This window comes from Castor canadensis, chromosome 2 (genome assembly GCF_047511655.1).
Source record: "Castor canadensis chromosome 2, mCasCan1.hap1v2, whole genome shotgun sequence".
Taxonomy (NCBI): domain Eukaryota; kingdom Metazoa; phylum Chordata; class Mammalia; order Rodentia; family Castoridae; genus Castor; species Castor canadensis.
The window spans coordinates 192,343,766-192,366,473 of NC_133387.1; the positions used below are offsets into that span (position 1 = coordinate 192,343,766).

A 22,708-nucleotide genomic window follows, 5' to 3' on the forward strand; every position below is an offset into this window, starting at 1 on the left:
ACAAAAATAATAATGGAGTAGCTGTTGCCCTTCTCCAGTTGTGTGTACAGTGTATGTGGAATAAAAAAGGGAAACTGTCTTCACAAGCTGTTCTTTGTTCCATAATTGGATCATCAATCCCTTAGCTACCCATATTGCACTGAGCTGCCAGGAACGTCCTAGGATCCACTTTTTTGGTTGTTGCAGAAGACTAAACTGTATTGGAATATGTAACAATGACATGAACGGAGTCATGTGTTTTCCAGCGTGGTTGTCCGGTTTTTATGGCCTTGCTGTGTACTCTTCTCTCGTGACAGTAAACTTCCACCTATGGCTTACAGTTTGACATTTATTAGCGCTGCTCTACACCCTACTTGAGAGGGAAGACTTCATGTGGTCTGTTGCCAGTTTTTTGTTTACTTTTCAAGTTTGTACTACAAGGTTTAATAATAAAAACAAAGGTTTTTTTTGGGGGGGGAACCTCTTAGATTTAAAAGTTGTATATTTTTTAAATTTGACACAGGGTCTTAGTTTTCAGGCTGGCCTCCAACTTGCAATCCTCTTGCCTTAGCCTCCCAAGTACTGAGGATTGCAGGCATGTACTGCCACACTCAGCTCACGTGCTGTTTTGATTCATTAATTTCTACTTTATCCTTTTGTAGAATTTTTTGTAGACCCTATTTTTCTGAGGGTCCTTTTTGCATGTTGATTTAATTTAAACAGAATAAAATTGGTTTTTTGGCGCAGTAGTGGAGCTTGAACTCGGGGCCTTCACCTTGAGCCACCCAGCCAGCCCTTTTTTATGAAGGGTCTTTTCTAGATAGGGTCTCTCGAACTATTTGCCTTCACCTTGAGCCACCCAGCCAGCCCTTTTTTATGAAGGGTCTTTTCTAGATAGGGTCTCTCGAACTATTTGCCCAGGCTGGTTTCGAACTGCAATTCTCCTGATCTCTGCCTCCTGAGTGGCCAGGGTAATAGGCATGAGCCACCGGCACACAGCAGCCATTTCTCAAAGAATTTCAGGTAACATTCACTTGGCCTTTCATAATCCTCAAACATATAAATTATGATTTGTCCTTCACATGGAAGCTTCTAGTGTAAATCACTAATAATTACACACTGGTATTTCATATAGTATAAGATTCAATATGTAGAAATGTGTTTGATTTTAAAGATTACACAAATTAAAGCAGAAGAAAAATTTATTTGTGATTCCAAAAGTGATGTAATTTTATGTCATTAAAAAAAGTTAAGATGGAAAATAATAAAAAATGAAATAAACTTTGAATATAAGCTGACCCAGGAGAGTCACATGTTTTTGGCAGGATTTCCAGTCACACAGGGTAGGGTTGTCTTCTACAGCTTCTCGATCAGTATAGCAGAAGCACCACCACCTCCATTGCAAATACTGGCAAGACCAAATTCTCCTTGCTTCAAGGCGTGAACCAAATGAATGACAATCCGGGCTCCGGACATCCTAGGATTAAGAAAGCATTTGGTTCTTTAATGAAGAACAGAATTAAAAACTAGCCAGGAAATGTTTCTATTCTAAATTTGCTTCTTGAAAACTTTATTAGCCACTCCTCATAGCTCAGTTAACTACTTTTCTTAAATTGAAGACATTTGTTTCAGGAAAGGTCACAGCTCTGCTAAAAGCTTAAGCATAGTTTCTTCAACTTATTCACTGTGAGATACTACCAGAAATATTGTCCACCTCATGAAGAATGGATAGCAAAGAGGACTGTTAACCAAGAGAAACAGGAATTCCATGAAGCAGTTAAAGTTAAGTAGAAGTACAAAGGCAGCTACTGACCTGGACATAACTCTTATTTTACCTACCCAATGGGATGCCCCAGAGAAACTGCTCCTCCATGGATATTCACTTTCTTGGGATCCATCTCCAGCATTTTAATGTTGGCTAGTACAACCACACTGAAAGCTTCATTTACTTCCCACATTGTAATGTCTTCTTTTTTCAGTCCTGCGTTTTTAAGAACCTACAAAAGACCAGTTATTTCAGGTACCAGTCACATTTTCATTTTCTGTCATTTCTCATCGTACTGCATTATAATCAAAGAAGATTATTTCTATTTCCTGAGATCTGCTCTCTCTAGACAGATCAGCCTTCCCTCCACTTCTGATCCTTCCCCATTGTTTCTGGTCCTTCTCTATTTACTACTGATCCAGCTCCATTTTTCTTTGGGGTGCTGTTCGCAGAAGTCCACTGTTTGGGTGAGGCCCTCTCTGGAAGGGTTTATTTTCTGGGGCTTCTGAGATCTCTGAACCCCTCAGTTTCCTCAGCACTTTCTTTGCCTGTGCTCCCTTAGCTTCCTTAGACTTGGTTATTTCTGCCTTTGGTATGGAGTTTTTCTGTGTCCAGTTTTATTCCTTACTCTTAAGACCTGCCACCGTTAGTTCCCTTTCAGGATGGAGACATATCCTGGAAATGACTATCTCCTTTGACTTCAAATCTGGGACCACTAGCTCTTCCTTTTCTTTAACACACCAATCTCCCCATTTGTGGCACTACATCAGGTGTGAGCATTCAGCATCACACTTGTGAGTACTTTGTCTTTTTATCAATTCTAATGAAGAGGTAGGTTGTAGGTTATTCTGTTACTGTTCTTATTATTTTCAGAAGTGGGAAGACTTGAAACCAAGCTATTCTGTGTTTCTATAAATTAATCTAAAAACTGTGACCCTGGTAGAAGCAAATCAGAAATTGGCACAATGCCTCGTTTTCTCTCACCTTGGGTACAGCATATGCAGGTGCAATTGGAAAGTCAATAGGGTCTACAGCGGCATCAGCAAATGCTATAAAAAAAATAGATCATTAAGGCTTTAGGTACTTGTAGAAAAGCTTTATCTTTTGTATATACCATGCAAAAGCCAAGCTAATTATAAATGCACATTTCCTAAGCTCTATACTATATGTAAATGTATTTGATCCTTTAAGATTCTGCACTTTGTAAGATTTGCTTCTGAGAACACTGGCATTGCCTCGAGATACTTCTGGTTATCAAAACAGGCAGGATGCTACTTCCATGCCAAGGATAGCACTAAACAGACTACAGTGCACAGAGCTGACCTAGGGACTGGGGATTTAGCTTGGTGGTAGAGCTGTAAGATTCTGGGTTCAATCTCAAATAAAACACCACCATAACCTATGCTAAGAAAAAAATGAAGTTAAAGATGTTTGTAAAGTAATAGCATCTGTTTAAGTCCTTATAAAGAAGGCAGAGCAGGGCAGATACTGGTGGTTCACGCCTGTAATCCTAGATGTTCTGGAGGCAGAGATCAGGAGGATCGAGGTTCAAAGCCAGCCCCAGGCAAATAATTCATGAGATCCTATCTCAAAAAAGCCCTTCACAAAAAAAGGGGCTTTTGGAGTAATTCAAAAGGTAAAAGTGCCTGAGTTCAAACACCAATGCTGCACAAAAAAAAAAGGCAGATTTTAAATGCATCGTTTACTCTTAGTCATACGTAAAAGCAAATTATAACCAAAATATTAAAGGAGTTTCTACCTCAACTGAAATGTGTATCAGTTAAATTCTGCCACAAAGCAAAATCTATATACAGAAATAGCCAACTCCATTACTGTGTTACTAACAAGGAAAGTCATTCAGGAAACGCTCCTAGACATTTAAGAATAAACAAAGTCAGAACATCTACCTGCTACTCGTGCCAGGGGCTTAACATTGAGCCTTTTGGCTGCATCTGCAGTCATCAGAACCACAGCAGCTGCTCCATCATTCAGTGTGCTGGCATTGGCAGCTGTGACTGTGCCTGAAAGCAGCAATGTACATGAAATCAAAACATTCCTTCACTGAATTCATTTGGTTCAATTGAACAAATACCTGCAGAGTATTTTCTGGGTCGCTTAATGTATGAAAAAATTACAAAATGGATATAGGTGATTTCTTCCCTCATGAAACTCTTACAAAGCTGGCTACAATTCACTGTAAGAGTGCCAGCAACGTCAGTGTTTAGTGACAGTTTTCTCAAAGCAAGCTCAGATACATGGAACCATGGCACTGGGTAAATGCTAGTGAACAACTCTTCAAAGACAGGGACTAGTTCATGCTTTTCTTGCTGTCTATGTTAGATAAGCAGAGTTATAGAGACACTGATACAAATCAGTGTTAAAGTCAGATATTCTCTAGAATCACTTGAAGTTAAATGTCAGTGGATACTAAAAACCAACTGAACTACACTTATGGGAATTTTGTGGCACACAAATTGATAAAACTTTTTTTAATTTCAATGGAGACCCTATAACAGCCAAGTATTGAACTTATTAAAACATACTCTTGCAATACAAACTTGGAACTCAGAAATTCAATCAGGGAAGGAGAAATAACTGACTTGATCATAATTACACAACTGCAGAAGCAGAACTCATCTTTTATTTAGAAATGTAGGACTGGGCATAACTACTCAGTGGTAGACAGCTTGCCTAGCATGTGTGAAGCCCTGAGTTTGATCCCCAGCACCCCCTCCCAAAAAGATACTTAGAACATTGAGATCCCAACAGCCAACAGTTACTGAGGACAGACACCAGGCCAGGCACAAAAGATAGCCCAGTTACACCTTAGTCCTTAAGGAGTTTACAGACCTAATAGGTACACTTGACTGTCAACTCACAATAAACTTTTGACATGACTGCACATGAAAACAATTCTATACTCATGTTTATACAATCTCTTCCCTAGGATTTATATATTTGAAGGTATAAACTATTAAATAACTTTATACTTTTAAGATTATTTGGTTAATTTTACTTCTTCAATTTGATACATTGAAAATGTTAAATGACATCTAGAGTTTTTACATTTTCTTTTAAATTCTGAGGCAAGTCCAAGAATAAATGGTATGTTAATTCAATTCTTTTCTTAGGTTTTCTTATTACTAACCATTTTCTTTTTGGAAAACTGTCTTCAGCTTTGGAACTTTACTAAAATCAACACGTTTGTATTCTTCATCTTCTTTCACCACTATGTCTGGTTTACCTAAAACAAAGTTACATATTAAGTAATCGCCGCTCGAGACAACAGTCATTCAGCAAGAAAGTGTTGTATAAGGTGCCTGGTTGTCTGTGCCTCTTTATGTGCCTGCAGACCTTGAGCCATTCTGAATACATGCTCACCTAGAATTTACTGTCTATATTCTGTATCATATCAGCATCCTGTAGAGAAGTTTACTAAGTAGCTTATCAAAATTTAAATCTTCTGCACATCCTCATCCCATTATCTTCTCTTAGTCCTCTTCTATGGTCACAGACCCTCCACTAAGGGGAGACGTCTAGCCAACACTGGATAAACCCTGCTGTTTTATCATCCAGAGCACAGCAGTCACTCCTAGAATAGAGAGCTGTAACCTAGACTAAATTAGTCGGCACCGTGAATTTATGCTGCTGGAGCTGGCAATGCTTCTTTCCTCAGAGCACTGTAGATGTGCCCCTAGAGATGGAGGCAACCCTGTAAGGAAGCCTGAGAGAATAACATGTAGGAGTGAGGTGCCAAGACAGCTGCCCTGATACTGCTTAATGTCCACCTCGAATCCCTGAGGTGCAGAGCTGACAAGGTGCTGACAGTCGTACTTCAGCAATGGCAGGTGCTCCCAGAAGTCTTCTCATATGAATCCCCCTTTTTAGTTAAGTTAATGTGTTGTCTGTTACCGTCATAAACACATTTCTCAAAAATAATACACTTAGTGGATTATTGGATTGAAATCTGTTTTCTCCTTTATTAACCGTAAGCAGGTGTCAGTGTGTTCATCTGCGGGGAACAGATGACAATGTACTAATTTAAAACATAAACATAAATTCAGCAATACATAAAATCTACAAATTAAAATCAAAACAAGAAAAAATGGTTTTAAAATTTATTTTGGAACACTAGCCCTCTACCTTTCACTGTGATTGTGACAGGTATAACTTCGTCTCCAAATTTTCCAGCTTCCCACGCATCTTTGCTCCTGGTGTAAGAGTTAATAGCATAGATATCCTGCTCATCTCGTGTGATACTCAGCTTCTTTGCAGTATTCTCCGCACAGTTACCCTGATGAACGTACAATTTTTAAAACTAATTACATTTGCATAACTCAAGAAAACTGTAGTTGGCAGTTTCTTAACATATACTTCCTTCTGTACTAGGTTACTTTTCATTCCTGCTTTATCTTGAAATACTTGCATTAGTCACAGTTGCTATTTTAGGAGTCAGAAAATGCCGTATTTAAGTGTGGGGCAATTTAACAATTGAGCTATGCTGATGCAAGAGCATAGAAAAATATTTTCCTCAAGTGGAATGGCTAAAATGAACATTTATAGAACCCACCTTATAGTTCAGTTTCTAAATACATTAAGGAAAATCAAGTGTCATACATCAGATGGCATTCCCTAGTAAACAGAATATTTACCATATGAATTTTATTGTAGACATCAGTTAGCCCATCCTTTACAATCAAATCTTCAAGTTTTATCCCACCGTATGGTGTTGCTCCTCTGTTCATTACATATGGAACATTGGACATGCTTTCCATCCCACCTGCCACCATGACATCCTGCTCAGCAATGAAAAAGAATAATGTGAATTCAGAGTTGTAACCCCATTGTGCTCTACACAAGTACTCAACATGGATTTATTTGTTACACAGTGAATACCCTCTTTACCACTTTACCCTGATGAAAGGAAATGGTATAAAATGTGTAATGAGAATTAAGATTAGAATCAGACATTAAAAAGAATGCCAAAAGAAATCTTTCATGTTAGATCAATTTCTAAAATTATTCTAACCCTTCATTGACTCTGCTAAAAATTTAATTTCTTCTAGAAGATTAGAAGTAATCAGTTCTTAGAAATAATCCTACTTCCATGACTGAAATCCTTATCAACTCTAGCTGGACAGCTGTAATAATTTTCTAATTGACCTTCTGACACCTACCCTTTCCTCACACTAAGGCATCTGAGTCATTTTGGCTACAATGCATGTCTGATCATTTTACACTTTAAGGAACTTCTCAGAATAGAATAAAGACACACACTACAATCTGCCTTCTCTTTCTCCCTTGTCAATCTCATTACCTAGACCTACATTTCAAGTAACATAAAACTAGTTAAAGCTTTCCAAAGGTACAATGCTCATTCACACATCTCCACACTTGCTGACAAATCTGCAAATCTTTTAGGAATTTTTTCCAAGAGTCTTGCACATGAAGAGATTTTTCAGTGTTTTATTCAGCACTCTATCTCTGGTGACTCATAATAAATGCTCAGCTACTAAGGAAGAACTAAGATTTGAAGTTAGCTGGGCTCTAGACTACGTATAACCACAACACTGCACTATGCTTCTATCAGTGGAATGGACTAAAGTATAAGTAATGCAAATATATACATACACTGCAGCAGCATTTAAGACAGAAAAGAACTGGAGATAAGCTAGGTATAGTCAGTAAAGACTTGTACAATACATTACAGTTTCTCATTCAATAGAATACTCACGTGTGCTAACGCATTTCTACAGATTAAGTAGGATACAGAGAGATTAAGCAACTTGCCAAAAGTATCTCTGCTCTTAAGTGGAAGAATTTCCAAAATGGATCTTTAATTTTATACCATTTGAGATTTTAGCATGTCCATATGTTGCTTTTATAATCTAAGTATCTGATATAATATTTCAGATATCACCTCATCCCCTCCCCCCCAACTGCTTTCTAATTGAAACAGCACAGAGCAGGAAGTTACAGCAAAGGTACACATAACTGTGGTTCCTGTATATGTGAGAGAATTTACAGACACCTCACAACAGTTTTTTACTCTGGATGTGTATACCCTGGTAGGCTGGAAAACACTAGATGAATAAAGATCTGTTTTCTCACTTTGGCATTAGAACTTTGTATTTGTGGCTGTCTCAGTCTCACCTTCATCTGGAAAATGAAGGCCCTGAGCCAATAAAATATCAGTTCTGAGTCTAGGTGTATCTCCTAACATCTCAGCATGTATTTATTTACTGAGTAGGTCTGATCAAGAGAAGACCTTGATCAGCCCAACGAAAACTAGCACAACATAACAAAGGAATGAGAGCATTGGGGGAACTACAAACCAGTCATTCCTGGGCATTCCAAACACCTACAATCTCAGTAAGACCCTTTCAAACCTGCCCCACTTGGTACTGAGTGTTGAATCCAGGGCCTCACACTTGCAAGGCAAGTGCTCTACCACTTGAGCCATACCCCCCAACCCTTTTGTCTGTATTTTCTTTTTAGTAGGGTCTTGTTCACTTTGCCCAGGCTGGTCTGGACCTTGCAGTCCTCCTGCCCTGCCTCCTGAGTGCTGGGATTACAGGCCTACAACCACTGCGCCCAGCAACACAAGACATAAGAGCTATCATTTTGATTCTGCATCAGTGGAACTGGCAATTGAGTCTCTAAGGCATGAGTGTGCTTTGATTTCCGTGTCTTTTGGGACTGGCTATTACTCTGATAGATGAAGAAGAAGGTGCATCTTACCTGGTGTCCACACATAAGACTTTGAGAGGCCAACATGATAGCTTTCATTCCTGAAGCACAAACCTTATTCACAGTAGTGCACGGAGTTGAAATAGGTAGGCCTAAAACCAATGTAAGTCATTCTTTTGAAAAACAGATACTTTTCAAACACTGTAGTAACAATAGAGCATGCTACAGCAATTCGCAAATTTTCTTCAGCCTATATTTTGTAACTTAAAGCATTTAGCATTTTATTTAAGCTGAAATAATCTCATTTTCACATTTTGAAAAACTGAAGTATAAAAACCAAAATTTATTTCTGGTACCTGCACCCAGTACTGCTTGCCTTGTAGGGGCTTGCCCTTCTCCTCCTTGTATGACATTACCCATGTACGCTTCTTTCACCTCTTCCTTTGGAATCCCTTTGAAAACACCAAAAAGGCATTCCTGTATTTTATTCAATTTAATAATCAGTGATTACCTAATATGATACTTGGCATTACATAGCAGGAATGGTTTCTTATATTTGTGAGTTCCATTTCTAACTATAGTACAAGAGAATTCAGAAATGTAGGGATTTCTGGATTCTCTAAGAGTTGTGTATAAAAAGTGCAAAATAAGAATGTGTTCCACTGAATCATTTTGTCCATTCAACACAAAAAAGCAAGGCAACTACTGACCTGCCTTTTCAATAGCTCCCTGAACTGCAATAGAACCAAGTTTAGTGGCTGGTAGTGAGGAAAGGCTGCCCAGAAAGGATCCAATGGGTGTTCTTGTGGCACTTACTATAACCACTTCCTGGCAAGAAAAAAGATGGCAAAAATTACTATAGGTATTTCACCCAAACAACCTTCATTAAATAAACATAATTCATATATGGTCTAAGGAAAGACTTTCATGAATAAGTAATTTGTCATCAAGGATAAAAATAACATTTTATGACTTAAAACCTAATAGAAAAGGCAGGGGTTGGGTTGTAGCTCAGTGGTAGAGTGTTTGTCTAGCATGGGTTTAATCCCCAGCACCACAAAAAAAAACAAAAAGGATAAACTAACACAAATGAACTCTTAACTGAACACAAAGCTCCTTTCCAGTTCTCAGGAAGTTTGAGGCCAGAAGCCCAACCAAAATTTAAAGAAACGGTCACTTTACCCTTATTAACTGCATAATAAGCAACTCAAACCAAAAGCTTCTTTATTGAAGGGAACACTGGGCTGGGAATAAGATGTGTAGGCTAGCGCGGCCAGCACCACTTCACTAGGACACACCCACAACCATAATTTCTTAGACAATAAGAAAATAGGTAGAAATACTCTTAAATATTATGAAACTTCTCTAACAACTGTGTCTTCACACTGTCTTCTACAACTTCGATTAAGTTCTTAGATAAATTAGAAAATTGGATTGAGCCAGGCACTAGTGGCTACTTGAGAGTTTGAGATTGGGAGGATGGTGGTTTGAGGCTAACCCTGGCAAAATAACCCATCTCTAAAATAGAGCCAAAAAAATGGACTGGAAGCCAGTGGCTCACATCTGTAATCCTGGCCACTTAGGAGGTAGAGGTCAGGACGTCACCATTCAAAGTCAGCCCAGGCAAATAGCTCAGGGGACCCTATCTCAAAAAAAAACATCACAAAAAAGGGATGGTGGAGTGGCTCAAGGTGTAGGCTCTGAATCCAAACCCCAGTACCGCCCAAAAGAAAAAAAAAAAGACAAGATATACAAAGTCAATTTAAAGACCTTATGATACAGCAAGCCCCTCAGCAAACACTAACTAGGTAAATGGAGGGATGACCCTTCCTGTCTTGTCACCAGCTGATTGGGCCCCTCTTTTCTAGAATCTTCCACATGGCCTCTGCTTCGTGCCACTCAATACACTTTGGGTCCCTGAGAGCAAGGGAAGAACACAGCCCAGTTTTCCAGGGAAAGTTGTTTTTCAGCAGACTATGGAGAAGCAGCAGAAATTATAAAGGGCCTACCTGAAAAAAACTGTATGGTAACCCACTAGTTTAATACTTGAATAGTCAGCTACTCCTAACCGTTTGCGTAACTTTGTGTTAACCTTCACGTATATCCAGGTCATTTGCACGTGCTTATTCTGTTCCATTCTTTTGAGACAGGGTTTTACTGCTCTGTAACCTAAGCAGGCCTCAAATTCATGATCACCTTGCCTAGCACAGGTGTGTACCACCACATCTGACAAGACAGTGCAATTCTATTGACATTTCCTTTAAATTCTTGACATTTTTAAACACAGTTTAAATTTATACTTACATTCAAAGTAGGTTTTGACACATAATTTCGCTCTGTGTATCTTATTTCCTGTAATATAATTTGTTACAATGTTAGTATTAATCTACATAATTTTATAATTTTCAGTGATGAATTGTGATTTTTTGTGCATTTTATATTTTTATTTCCACATTTTCCACAGCATATATCACTTTTGTAAATCAGAAAAATGACTAATAAATACTACTTTTCTTACTGAGAGTTCAATGGAAATATACACTTTCATTTCTGATAAGTTTGTACCTTAAAACTTCTAGGCTTTAAAATACACTTTAAAAAATGTAGGGTATTTTTTTTTTTTTGATTGGTTCAGTTTTTTTCTTTTGTTTTTTTGGAAATAAGGTCTCACGATATAGCCCAGGCTGGCCTGCAACTCAGTCTTCTGTCTCAGCTCCTGAGTTAAATTAAAGCTAAGCTCTAAATTATGAAATCTTAGAATTCCGCAAGAAAATTTTCATGTTGCTTAAAAAGTCTTTTTACATAAAATTTGCTATTTTTATCTACTTCTGATTTATGAGGCAAACACACTTCATATAAATATCATCTGTATTACCAGAGAAGTTCTTTTTTAAGCTCAGTGTGTTCAAGGTTGCAGGTTTGACCCAGCTCCTCCCCACAGGAAGAGTATACTTAGGAACAAGTGCCAACAAGAGAAATTCTGAACATATAGGGCACAGTTCAGACGGAGACCTAACTGATCTGAAACTGGACTATTTGCAGGACAAAGTACAAAGTGTAAAATTTTTCAAACATTCAAAATGACAGCTTGGAATTATCATTGATAGTTACAATGGGAAGCCACACTTCATGAACAGAGCAATACACAAGCCTATGATACCTAAACTTCCAAGTGACTGAAGAACTCAGCTTTTCACAGATTGAATATGCTTGGTCCCGACTGCACATAACTAAAATTTTCAATTTACAACACAGCACAGACAAAAAAGAAAAGTCAGTTTGAGGGCTGGTAGAGTGGCTCAAGTGGTTAGAGTTTCTGCCTAGCAAGCATGAGCCCCTGAGTTCAAACCCCAGTACAACAAAAATAATAATTTAGTCTTGAAATTTGATTTTAAAATGTAATCTTATAAATATTCAACGTATCCTCTATTTCAAAGAGGACTTCACAGTCTTTGTTGTGTCGTGGAGAGATGATGACTAAGACCATAAAACTATCTGACCATTTGCTTAATGATCATTTTGAGATCACTTTCCTTAAGAAAGCATTATAGGGATTTTGAGGTGTGTACAATAGGACCTTACACTCAGCACCTTTATAGTTGTCTTGGGGGGAAATGTTAACATTACCTATACACGGTCCTCAGACAGATTTTGGTAAGAATGTCAATGACATAACCAGCATGCTGTGTCCCCACCCCCCACCCTTGGTGTTGCACAGTGGTCTTCAAATCCCACTTCAGGCAAGTGCTCACATGGGCACTTCAGTTTTATGTTAACAACACATGCTACTTGTTGCTATCAGATTAAACTGCTTATTCAGACCCCAAAATAAAACTTCTCTCTTATGTCTACTTGGTACTTCTTAAAGCTTGTCTTGAGATTATGAAGCTTTGTGTTTGTTTTTACTGTCCCAGGCTTTACACGTCCACTCAAATGATAGTGTGATATCTACTGGAGGCCAGTCAACATACCTGAGCTCACACAGGCAAGACCCAAGTGCATCTGCTCTACAAATGGACGTCACTATCAGCTGTGTAAGAAGCACACCCTATACATAACCTATGATTTAGATAACCTATTCAGCTAAAGGATGCTAACACATTATCTGTGATCTAACTTTGAATAAAAAGTTCCTCCCTATAGTAAACTCACCAGTCACTATTTCCAGCCACACTCCATTCTCAAAGGGCTCCAAAAAGATCAACATAGAGTACCTCCAAACCAACTCCATTACCCAACTGGGTAAACCTCATGGGATTAAGAATGGACTGGGCTGGGAGCTGGAGGCATGGCTCAAGCAAGACTGAAACCCCAAGTTCAAATCCCAGTACCACCAAAAGAAAAAGAAAACAAAAGGAAGAATGAACTGGACTGATCTTAGCTGGCACTCTGAGAGAATGGGTCAGCTGGATGGTGGTGAGCAACTGAACTGAAAAGTAACCAGGGGCAGGAGCTAGTCAGCACCAAGACAGCCAATGCTACATAAAAAGCAGAGGTTAGAGCACACTGAAAGGCCCTAAGAAAGCAGATAAGCAAAAGAATGGAACATGAAGACTCAAGAGATCAGGAGAGCATGGCACACAAGACTACAAGAAACAAAAGCGATCCCTGGTTGGTGATTTTCTAATTTGGGTTCTAGCAATGCCAACTGTACTTTATTTCTTATCCTTGGATGTCCAAGAGTTTGCCTATTATATCTCTTTAAAATTTTCCCTATCTGGGCTTCAGGTGTAGCTTAGTGGTACAGTACCCGTTTAGCATGTGCAAGGCCCTGAGTTTACTCCTCAGCATAAATAATAAATAATTCCCCTTAGCTAATTCAAAGTGGGATACTAGTCCTTCTCTTTTAAGCCACTTAAAGTTTCTGGTTTGCTCTGGACCCCATCTCCAGTTGCCTTTTCAAAGATGGCCCATCCTGGGTTATCCCTCCTTCCTCTATATCTTTCTCCCTTTTACTTCTGGATCATTCCTTAGACATACAAACAGGCTCTGATCCCTCCCACCTAGAAATAAAGTAAAAACAAATGTCCTTTGACCCACATTTCACTGAACTTTCACCACATTTCTTAGCTCCCTTTAGGAAAGTTTCTCCAACAAGTTACCTGCAATGTTTCATTGCCCTCCCCTTCTGTTTACTATTCACTCCATTCAGAAATGACTTTTGTCTCTATCATTTTACCACTGTGGGTTCTGAGCAAGGTCAACAACGTTGTAGGTAGCAAAATCAAACACCTCACAGACTTTGGACCAGTGGCTGGAAAGTTTGGAGCTGTCTCCCATGTCGTCAGTGTTAGGCTGAGAACTGTATAGCCTCCACACAAAACTAGCTCTGTTTGATATTTACCCATATGCAAATGCAAAGGAACATATATAAGCACACATATAACCACAATAAATATATATACGTGCAAAATACAGAAATTTATTCATGTACATATATAGCTCTACTCACCATTCTGGGTGTTTCACTATACCAAATGTAACAAAATATCAATACACTATGGAACTGTGTACATACAGTGGTATAAATACATATTTCTAATAAATAAAAACATGTAAAATATGTTGAAAAAACAAATGTCACTAAAAAAAAATCAATTTCTTCCCAGCACTACCCACCTCAGGTGGCCAAGCCATAATCAGCCTCATGTTTCCCTTCATCTTAAACTCCCCAAACCCAGATAGTCTGTCACAAGACACCATCAGTGCTCTGTCCAAAACACCTACACTCTCCACTCTGCTTCAATTCCCACCACTGCCAAGTCCATCCAACATCTCTTGCTCTTGTTAATTGCCTTGTACTTGCTTCTGCTTTCCCTGACTCACACTATTAAAGTCTACCCAATTTAAGCACGTAAATCAGATCATATTGCTCCCCGGCTTAAAATCCTTTGGTGGCTTTCCATTGCTCTGGGAATGACATCCAAACTGACCAAATCCCACAAGGCCCCACGTGATCTCACTCCTGATCAGCTTCCCAAACTCACACTACTCCTGCTCCGTGCCAGTGCACCAGCCTCCTCTGTTCTGAACCCATCCCACCTCAGGACCTTTGCCATGACTCTGAGGTCAAGTCTTTCCTTGGCTTCCCATGGCTGGTTCATTTTTATTCATTTTATTGAGCCTAGAGGCACAAATGACACAATCCCAGAGTGATCTTCCTTAACTGCTCTATTTAAAGTTGGCCTCGATTTTTTTACTCTTATATAAGGTCATTTTCTTTGAAGCAGCCCTCACGCTGTGTAGTATGTGGTTCACATCTTTGTTTTATTATTACCATCCCCCACACACATAATGCAAGCTTCGTTTTTTTTTTTTCTTTTCGGAGGCACTAGGGCTTGAACTCAGCAAGTCACACTTGCTAAGCAGGTGCTCTTACTGCTTGAGCCACTCCACCAGCCCTTAATGCAAGCTTCTTGAGAGGACTCTCTCTCTTATTTACTGCTAACGTAATAGCTCTTTAAATATCTGAATAAATGTCAAAATTAGTACAACCGGGGTGCATGACTATAATCCGAGCATTACCGAGGTGGAGGCACAATGCACATGGGTTCCAGGCCAGTCTGAACTACAGACCCAGACCTGTAACCCCAGCTACTTGAGGAGGGAGATTGGGAGCATCATGGTTTGAGGTCAGCCTGGGGAAAAAAAAGTTAGCGAGTTATTGGTTGACAAGAAAGCTAGGGGTGGTGGATGTGCCTCTAATCCCAGTTACACAAGAGGCACAGGGTAGGAGGATCTCGATCTGAGGCCAGTCCCTGGCAGGATAATGCAATACTCTATTCCCAAAATAACTAAAAGTAGAAAAGGGCTGGGTTCATAGCTCAAGTGGCAAAGCAATTGCCTAACAAGTAAGAGACCCTGAGTTTAATCCCCAGTACCACCAAGAGAACCAACTGATTATGATGGTGTACGCAGCATGTAATACGTGTTGAGTGAACACAACTAGTTAGTAAGCTACACAATATATTCATTCTTCAAGAGCAGCTCAGCTGCACAGCCAAATCTGGAGACTTAACCAAGGTGGCATGCTTACCTCAGTTTCCCCAGCACCCTATGCACAGTTCAATTCCTAGATAACATGATTTTGACCCCTTCAGGTGACCTATTTCCCACCAGCTTGTGAATTCCAAGAAAAGATTCTGTTTACTTCCTATCTCAATGACAATCAATGATAGTTGTTAAACAAATGTGAACAAAGTTTGATGCTTACTAAAAACCACTGAAAAACAATACATTTATGAAACCAGCAAAATGCAATAAGAAGCTAGATTAGCAAGGGCCTGCTTCACATGAGATGGTCAAAAAAGGCTCTCTGACACTGGGCATGGTGGCACACACCTGTAATCCCAGCATTTGGGAGGCTGAGGCAGGAGGAATGTGAGTTTGAGGTTAGCCTGATTTACATAGTGAGACCCTGACTCAAAAAAAAAAGCAACAGAGCTCAGAAACAACTTAGCTCTGGGAAGAGTGTTTGCGCATAACAGGACGAAACCCATAGCAGCACACACCAAGTACAGAAAGGACAGAAGTGTGACAGAGACAGACTGAGCTCGGAAGAGCGGAGGCTGAGCTGAGACTACAGAAGCAAGCAAGAACCAAGGAGGCCACGCACAGTAAGGAGTCTGGCCTCTGCCATCACCGGTCACTGATGGATTTTATGTTATGGAAAAGCACATGGGCCACAGCATAGAGAACTGAATATGGTAGGCAGGAGTCAGAAAAGGGAAGGAGGCCACCAAAAATGATGTGACCAGTGCTAGGAAGGTTGCAGGAGGGATGGACAGATGCAAGTCAAGAGCAGCCATGGTACTATTTTCTCCTTTTACAGATGAGGGATGGAACGCCCTCCCCAGATCACACAGCCAGTAGGGCAGGACTGGGATTTCAGATCTAGGCAGTCTCACCCCGCAGCCTCCGTGGGGCCTCTACACTACCACAGGAACCGGAAGCAGCTGCTCTCTCCAAAGTACGCACTGCTTTTCAGTCGTTCCTTCTCTGCATTCTCCACTGATCAAGTCTGTAGATTCCATAGGAGACAAAAAGAGTCAACAGCTAACAGCTGTCAAAGCAACTACAAAAATCAGAAAATGAGTCTTTTTCAAGTTAATATTTGGGGGAAAGCAATTAGGTCATTCTCAACTTCTTAGGATAGAGGGCTTGGCATTTAGTACTCAAAAAACTTGGTGTGCACGGCACTGGTGGCTCACGTATGCAATCCCAGCTGCTTGGGAGGCTCGAGTTTGTAAGACCCCATTTCCAAAATAACTGAAGCAAAATAGACTGAAGGAGTGGCTCAACTGGAAGAGCGCCTGCTTTGCAAGTGCAAAGTCCTGAGTTCAAACTACAGTTCCACAAAAAAATGAAAAACCTTGTGTTTATGCATATTATTATCTGCATAAGGGAAGCAAAATTCTCTTACATAAAATGATGATATCTCAATTTTTTTTTTTTTTTTTTTTGGTGGTACTGGGGTTTGAACTCAGGGTCTCAGGCTTGCAAAGCTGGCACTCTACCACTTGAGCCACTCTGCCAGCCCTATTTTGTGTCGAGTATTTTTTGAGATAGGGTTTTACAAACTATTTCCCCAGATTGGCTTCAAACTTCGATCCTCCTCACCTCTGCCCCTCAAGTAGCTAGGATTACAGGTATGAGCCACCAGTGCCCAGCTTAAATCTTTTTCTTAATTACTTTCTAAATTTCTCTAAGTATTAAATAATTATGCTCATTTCAACCAACATTTTATTTTATGTTTACGAGTGGCTCAAGTGGTAGAGGGCCTGCATAGCAAACATGAGGCCCTGAGTTCAAACCCCAGTACAGCCACACAGAAAAATTATAAAATTCATTTGTTAAAATCTTATATAACCACTCTGCTATGTAAAATTCTGACACTAACAAATTGTTGACTTCAATAATCTTTGTATGGGTTGCATTGTCTTCCCAAAAAAGAAGTGCTAACCCCCATTTGGAAATGGAATCTTTACAGAGGCAGTCAAGTTAAAATGAGCTCATTGAGGTAAGACCCTAATCCAACCAGCGTCTCATAAAGAGAGAAAATGTGGACACAGAGGCAGACTCAAACAGAAGGAAAATGAAGTGAAGAGAGGGTTGAAGTGAGAAGCCTCAAACCAAGGAGCTCCAACCAAGAACTGCCCACAAACTACCAGAGGCCAGGAAGCAAGGCAGAGTCCCCCTAAGGACTCATAGGGACCAGTGCCTGCTGGCTTGGTGACTTCAGACTTCAGAGACTGTGAGAGAATACACTTCAGTTGCTTTGAGCTACCCAGTTTGTGGAACTCTGCAGCCCTAAGACACCAACACCCTCTCTTCCTTTGGACTCAGATGACACTGCATTCCAGCAGTTTCCCTGTCTTTCCACTCCCTTCACAGGCTTCCGCTTGTTCTGTCAGGTCCCCAGACCCCACACTGAGCCCTCTTCTTTCTGTCTACACACTCCCTCTAAGTGGGCTCCTCTGGGCCTACAGACCCCACTGCCATCTGTGACCAGAGTCTGTGCTTTGTCCAGTTCTCCTCAGTACCAGACCCTGCATCTAACCAGACAGTAACACAAACCCAACACTCAGCTCTTCTCTTTCTACCTCCACATTTCCTCAGGAAAACCCCACTGTCCACATACATGCCAAAGGCTGCACCCCCAAAACTATACCTCACTCCTGTCTCCCAGCCACATTACCATGTCAACCCTATCATATCATCACTATCACTACTTGCTTATCATAACATTCTGACTGTTCCTTTAGCCTATATAAAAATAGAGGTCCAAGAACTACAGCTGGAGCATGCAGAGTAAGTACAGAAAAGGAAGGGAGCAAAACCAGTGAGTGGATTCGTGACGATTCAACCATCAAAACAAACATCTATCTGAAACAGAAGTTAGTGCAGGGAGAGAAATACACAGGCATAAAAGAATGGAGCACAGCGGGACAGTCAGGTGACAGAGAAGTTAGCAACAGTGAGGCACAAGCACACTTAGGCTGTTGAGACCCAGAGAAGAACAGAGGGAAGACCCCAAAATCAAGGAGTCAGAGGGAAGGGGACTTGACCTTTATGCTGTATTCCACACTATTTCCCATCCCCTCACAGAAACTTCTGTTCTGTACTCTGACCCAGTTTTATTCTGGTTCTTTTGTTTTGAGGGTCCTTCTTCGTAGCCCAGGCTGATCTGGTACTTCATTAAGAAGCCTAGGCTGGCCTCAAATTCACAATCCATCTCCCCAGTGCTGAGATTATAGATGTGTACCAGCTTATTCTGTTCTTTTTTTTTTTCTTTGAGTGGTACTGGAGTTTGAACTCAAAAGAGTTTTATACTTGCTAGGCAATGCACTTTACTGTTTGAGCAATACCTCCAGCCCTTTTTTTTTTTTTTTTTAAATATATTTCTCAAGAGACAGTGTCTCAGCTGGGCATTATGGCTCACCTCTGTAATCTCAGCTACTCAAGAGATCAGAATGATTAAGGTTCAGCCCAAGCAAAAAGTTAGCAAGATCCCCGTCTCAATCAGTAAGCTGGGCATGGTGCACACTTGTGGCTCCAGCTACGTGGAAGGCCTTAAACAGGAGGAGAATCGAGGCCTGAGGCCAGCCGTGGACAAAAAGAGACCCTACCTGAAAAATAAAGCAAAAAGGGCTGGGGGGTGTGGCTCAAATAGTAGAGCATCTGCCTATCTAGTGCAAGGCCCTAAATTCACACCCCACTGAGAGAGGTGGGAAGGAGAAAGAGAGAGGGTGAAAGAGAGAGACCCAGGCTAGAACCCCTGAGCTCAAGCAATCCTCTTGAGCAGATACCTGGAACTACAAATGTGTCCCAAGGCACCAGCTCAGATTCATTTTCTTCATCAGGAACATTTGTGTTTGATTGTAAACTATTAAAAGTGTAAGCTAAGGTTCTACACTTGTGTTTTCTTTTTTTTTGCGGGGGGGGGGGAGGGGGTGGCTAAGCATACCTAGAGTGCCTAGTTCATCTGATTCACCTAATCAACAGTCTGAAATCCAAGTTAGCCCAATTAGGTTGTTGTGATTTCTCATTATTGCATGAAACTAACAAGCTGATTAAGAACTCCTCTTGGAGCTGGACACGGCAGTGCACATCTGTAATCCCTGCTACTCTGGAGGCAGAGGCAGGAGGGTCTTGAGTTCCAGGCCAGCCCCAGAAAAGCTAGTGAGACCTTATCTCAAAAGCAAAATAAAAACAAAAGGTCTGGGCATGTAGCTCAAGGGTGGAGTGCTTGCCTAACATGCGGGAGGCTGGGTTCAATGCCCGCAGTGGGGATGGGGCATGGTGGCACAGGAGGATTTGGTCAGCCTGGGCTGCAACGCAAGACCCGCCTGTCTCAAAACAATAAAAAAATAAAAACTCAATTTTCCTGGGAACACTTATTCTATTTTATGCAATGAAAAATAAAACCATTTAAGATCAAAACTGTTAAAGACCCTCAACTTTCCTGGAAAGCCCCTTCCGACTTCTGTACTTCAGTTACCTCCATCATGCAGATTTTTGGGGGGGAGCCGAAGCTCCTCCCACCTCAGCCTCTCTCGGAGCTGGGACGTCAGGCCGAGCCACCTGGCTCCACGCCGCCAGGATCGGTTGCAGACTATTCGCTCCCCTGGGCTCCCTCCCCTCGCTCTGTAACTGACCAGCCTGCGTTTCTCGCGCAGGGCGGCTCCTCTCCGCGCCAGCCGCCAGCCAGGTGTCACCGTCGCCCACGCCCTCTCCGTGCCTCCGATAGTGACGACCACCAGACCACCAGGACCCTCACTGACCTGCGTCAAATCCAGAACTCACTACCCCAACCACACCTGGGGTGCTCTACACTACATCTGGGGTGCAGGCTCCCTCCCTTCAAGGGTTATTTCAAGGGTCTGTCCCTACTGCGTTCCCTACAGGCAGAAGAGAGACCCCCAGCCCTCAAGACACCCCAGTAGACAGGCTACTTAAATGCCAGCTGTGAAGTATCTTCTTTTCCGATCTGAGTAGCCATTTTGTTCCCTGGTAAGTTTTACAGTGCAGCCGAGTAAGAGCATCTTTTTCTTATCACATAGCGTCTCACCCCTTGTAAAACCAAGGATTACTGGATGAGAAAAAGAAAAGAAAGTCACTCTCGACCACGGAGCTCACAAACTTGCTTTAAGGAAACTCTCGACGCGGTTTTCTAGGCCTGCACCTGTGCAGCCTCCGGGCCAGGCAGGGCCTCTCTGCCTCGGGGACATCCACCCGTCACAACTGCGCACGGGCGAGCCTCTCTTAGGGGCTTCCGCGGGCGGGGAAGGGCTCCCCAGCGCGAGCCCGACGTACCTGCTGCAGCCTCCGGAGCAGAGGCGCGCGCCCGCGGACGCTGCGGCGCAGAAGCACTGCCAGCACAGCCATGGTGGACGGCTGCAAACTTCAAGGGCAAAGACCGGCGCGCCCGCCGCCACGGCCCCAACCGTAGACCCCGCGACCAGCACCAGGCTCCGCCTCCGCGACCCCCTCTCCTCCAATAGCGGCCCGGGATCGCCAGGGCTGGCGGTGATTGGTCGGCAGCCCAGGGCGGGGCGGGCCTGGCGCGGAGCCCAAGCATGCTGCAGCTGGACTAGGGAAAGATTGCGGACCGACACGGCTTGAGGCCCTGGCACCCTGGCCAAGGAGCACCTGACCACTGCTGGTTCCCGTCCCCACCCCTCAGCTTCTGAGGTCAGTGGTTTGTGTGTAACCCGACGCCTCCGTCCACCGAGCCTGCCTTTCTCAATCGCACCGGCTCACGAAGGAAATGCGTGCCATTAGCTCCTAATTTGTGTTAACAGGATTTTGACGTTGTTTCCCGATAGAGGGAGGAAGATGAGGGGTAGAATACATAAAAATAGCCAAACTTTACTGAACAATTAAGGATTGGAGTAACTGCGAGGAAAAACACCGCTCACAAAGAAGGCGCAGGAGAAAAGTCTCAGGTCCATAGAGCAAAATTTAATGCTAAGCCGCGGGAAAAGATGGCGCAGCCCTGACTCTGGGAGCAGTGGCTTTTATAGAAGGGGGAGGGTAAGGAAGCTGGCGCATGCGCAGTAGTCTGGTTGAGGTGGGGCTGTCTTAGAGCGTGGGAATTTGGGGTTTTTTTGGTTTTTTTTTTTTTTTTTTTAAGGTGTGCACTTTATTGAACTGGTCTCAAGTCAAGTGTACAGGGAAGTCCTGGCCGCTGCTCCACACCTCAACCCACTCCCAGGGAGACCAAAAAAGCCTTCATACATTTCAAGTTGGGGGATAAAAAGGGGGGAAACGATGGCTGACCATTCAAAATAAAACAAAACAGAAAAGTGTTAAGACGAAGATTAAAAAATTTGCATTACATAATTTACACAAAAACAATGCTTGCGGCCTCCCCGGTGTGGACTGGGGGAGGACTGAGTAGGCCATTCTCCTTACAGGAGCAGGGGTGGCTTGGGAATTTGTTTAAGGGAAGGGTTGCCATTTTTGGCCAGTTCACAAAATGGTGACATTTTTTTCTTTAAAATAATGATGAGGGTAGGGGCTGTGGATCAGGAATTGAGGTGAAGCATCGGTCTCTTTAGCTGCTTCCTCCTGGCAGGGGATGTTGTATGGGGCAGGATCCTCAGGCTCCTGTGTCCTGGTGGGGGCCCTCATAGCAGTCCTCTCCTCTGGAGGGTTTTGGAGAGGTTGGTGTCCCTGGAGGTGCAACTGGTTAAACTTTTGATTAGCAATAGCAGACATGCAGTATGACACAAGGGAGGAAGCTCAAGAATAGGAGAGCAAGAAACAGGCATTAGGATCGGCATTGGCCAGGAGAACCACTGTGAAATGTTGTTCCCTAGACAATTTCAAGGGTCCTCCAATTCCCTTCTCCATTTTTCTAATTGTTTCTTGAGAGGTGCCGCCATTGGGGGAACCCAGAGTAGAAGATCCTTTTTGGAGAACAAGATGCCCTGGTTTAACAGATAATTGTTATAGGGTGGGGCAGGATCTGGTCTGCATGCTCTCTGAGAAGTTCCCTGAGAAGGCAGGTAGTCAGCCAGAGGAGCAGAGTCTGTTGGAGGCAAGTTTTCTAAGAGAAATGGGTGGCCATACATTATTTAAAACCCAAATAGGAATATTAAGAGGAGCATAAAAAGGTGTCTGCTCAGGGACTGCATACCTAGGGATCTAAATTCTGCAAAATCCTATAACTCCCAGGAAAAGCTGTAAGCTGTTTTATGGTATTCGGGTTGGGAAACAGAAGACTGGGTTGATGCATTTATTGACTCAGGGAGTGAGTCTGTCCCTTTT

The 22,708-nt window shown here is 42.0% G+C and overlaps 2 protein-coding genes and 1 long non-coding RNA gene across 6 annotated transcripts in view; 1 reads left to right on the top strand and 2 right to left on the bottom strand.

Annotated features, from left to right (window-relative positions):
• LOC109690945 (serine-protein kinase ATM) overlaps positions 1-22,708 on the bottom strand; it is a 340,952-nt gene that overhangs the window by 159,394 nt on the left and 158,850 nt on the right. The gene's annotated exons all lie outside the window — the stretch shown is intronic.
• Acat1 (acetyl-CoA acetyltransferase 1) lies at positions 1,164-20,890 on the bottom strand. Its single transcript, XM_020170720.2, has 12 exons — positions 20,750-20,890; positions 10,739-10,786; positions 9,145-9,262; positions 8,791-8,886; positions 8,486-8,586; positions 6,397-6,540; positions 5,888-6,038; positions 4,893-4,988; positions 3,652-3,765; positions 2,729-2,793; positions 1,819-1,976; positions 1,164-1,456 (listed from the first exon to the last, which is right to left on the bottom strand). The coding sequence occupies exons 1-12, from the start codon at positions 20,819-20,821 to the stop codon at positions 1,336-1,338; spliced, it is 1,284 nt and encodes a 427-aa protein (XP_020026309.2). The 5' UTR covers positions 20,822-20,890; the 3' UTR covers positions 1,164-1,335.
• Positions 20,883-22,708, top strand: part of LOC109691034 (uncharacterized) — an 83,063-nt gene continuing 81,237 nt past the window's right edge. For all 4 annotated transcript variants that reach the window (XR_012445625.1, XR_012445624.1, XR_012445626.1 and 1 more), the window contains exon 1: positions 20,883-21,127. This is a non-coding gene — a long non-coding RNA (uncharacterized lncRNA). The remainder of the gene's footprint in view (positions 21,128-22,708) is intronic.

What these genes read in the sequence shown, in the direction of transcription:
- Acat1 (XM_020170720.2), bottom strand. Translation starts at nt 20,821, where the DNA reads ATGGCTGTGCTGGCAGTGCTTCTGCGCCGCAGCGTCCGCGGGCGCGCG. An exon ending in TGTCAAAACCTACTTTGAAT is followed by an intron (nt 9,263 to 10,738) that starts GTAAGTATAAAT and finishes TTTTCTTGCCAG; the next exon opens with GAAGTGGTTATAGTAAGTGC. An exon ending in GCCCCTGGCACGAGTAGCAG is followed by an intron (nt 2,794 to 3,651) that starts GTAGATGTTCTG and finishes TTTTTTTTATAG; the next exon opens with CATTTGCTGATGCCGCTGTA.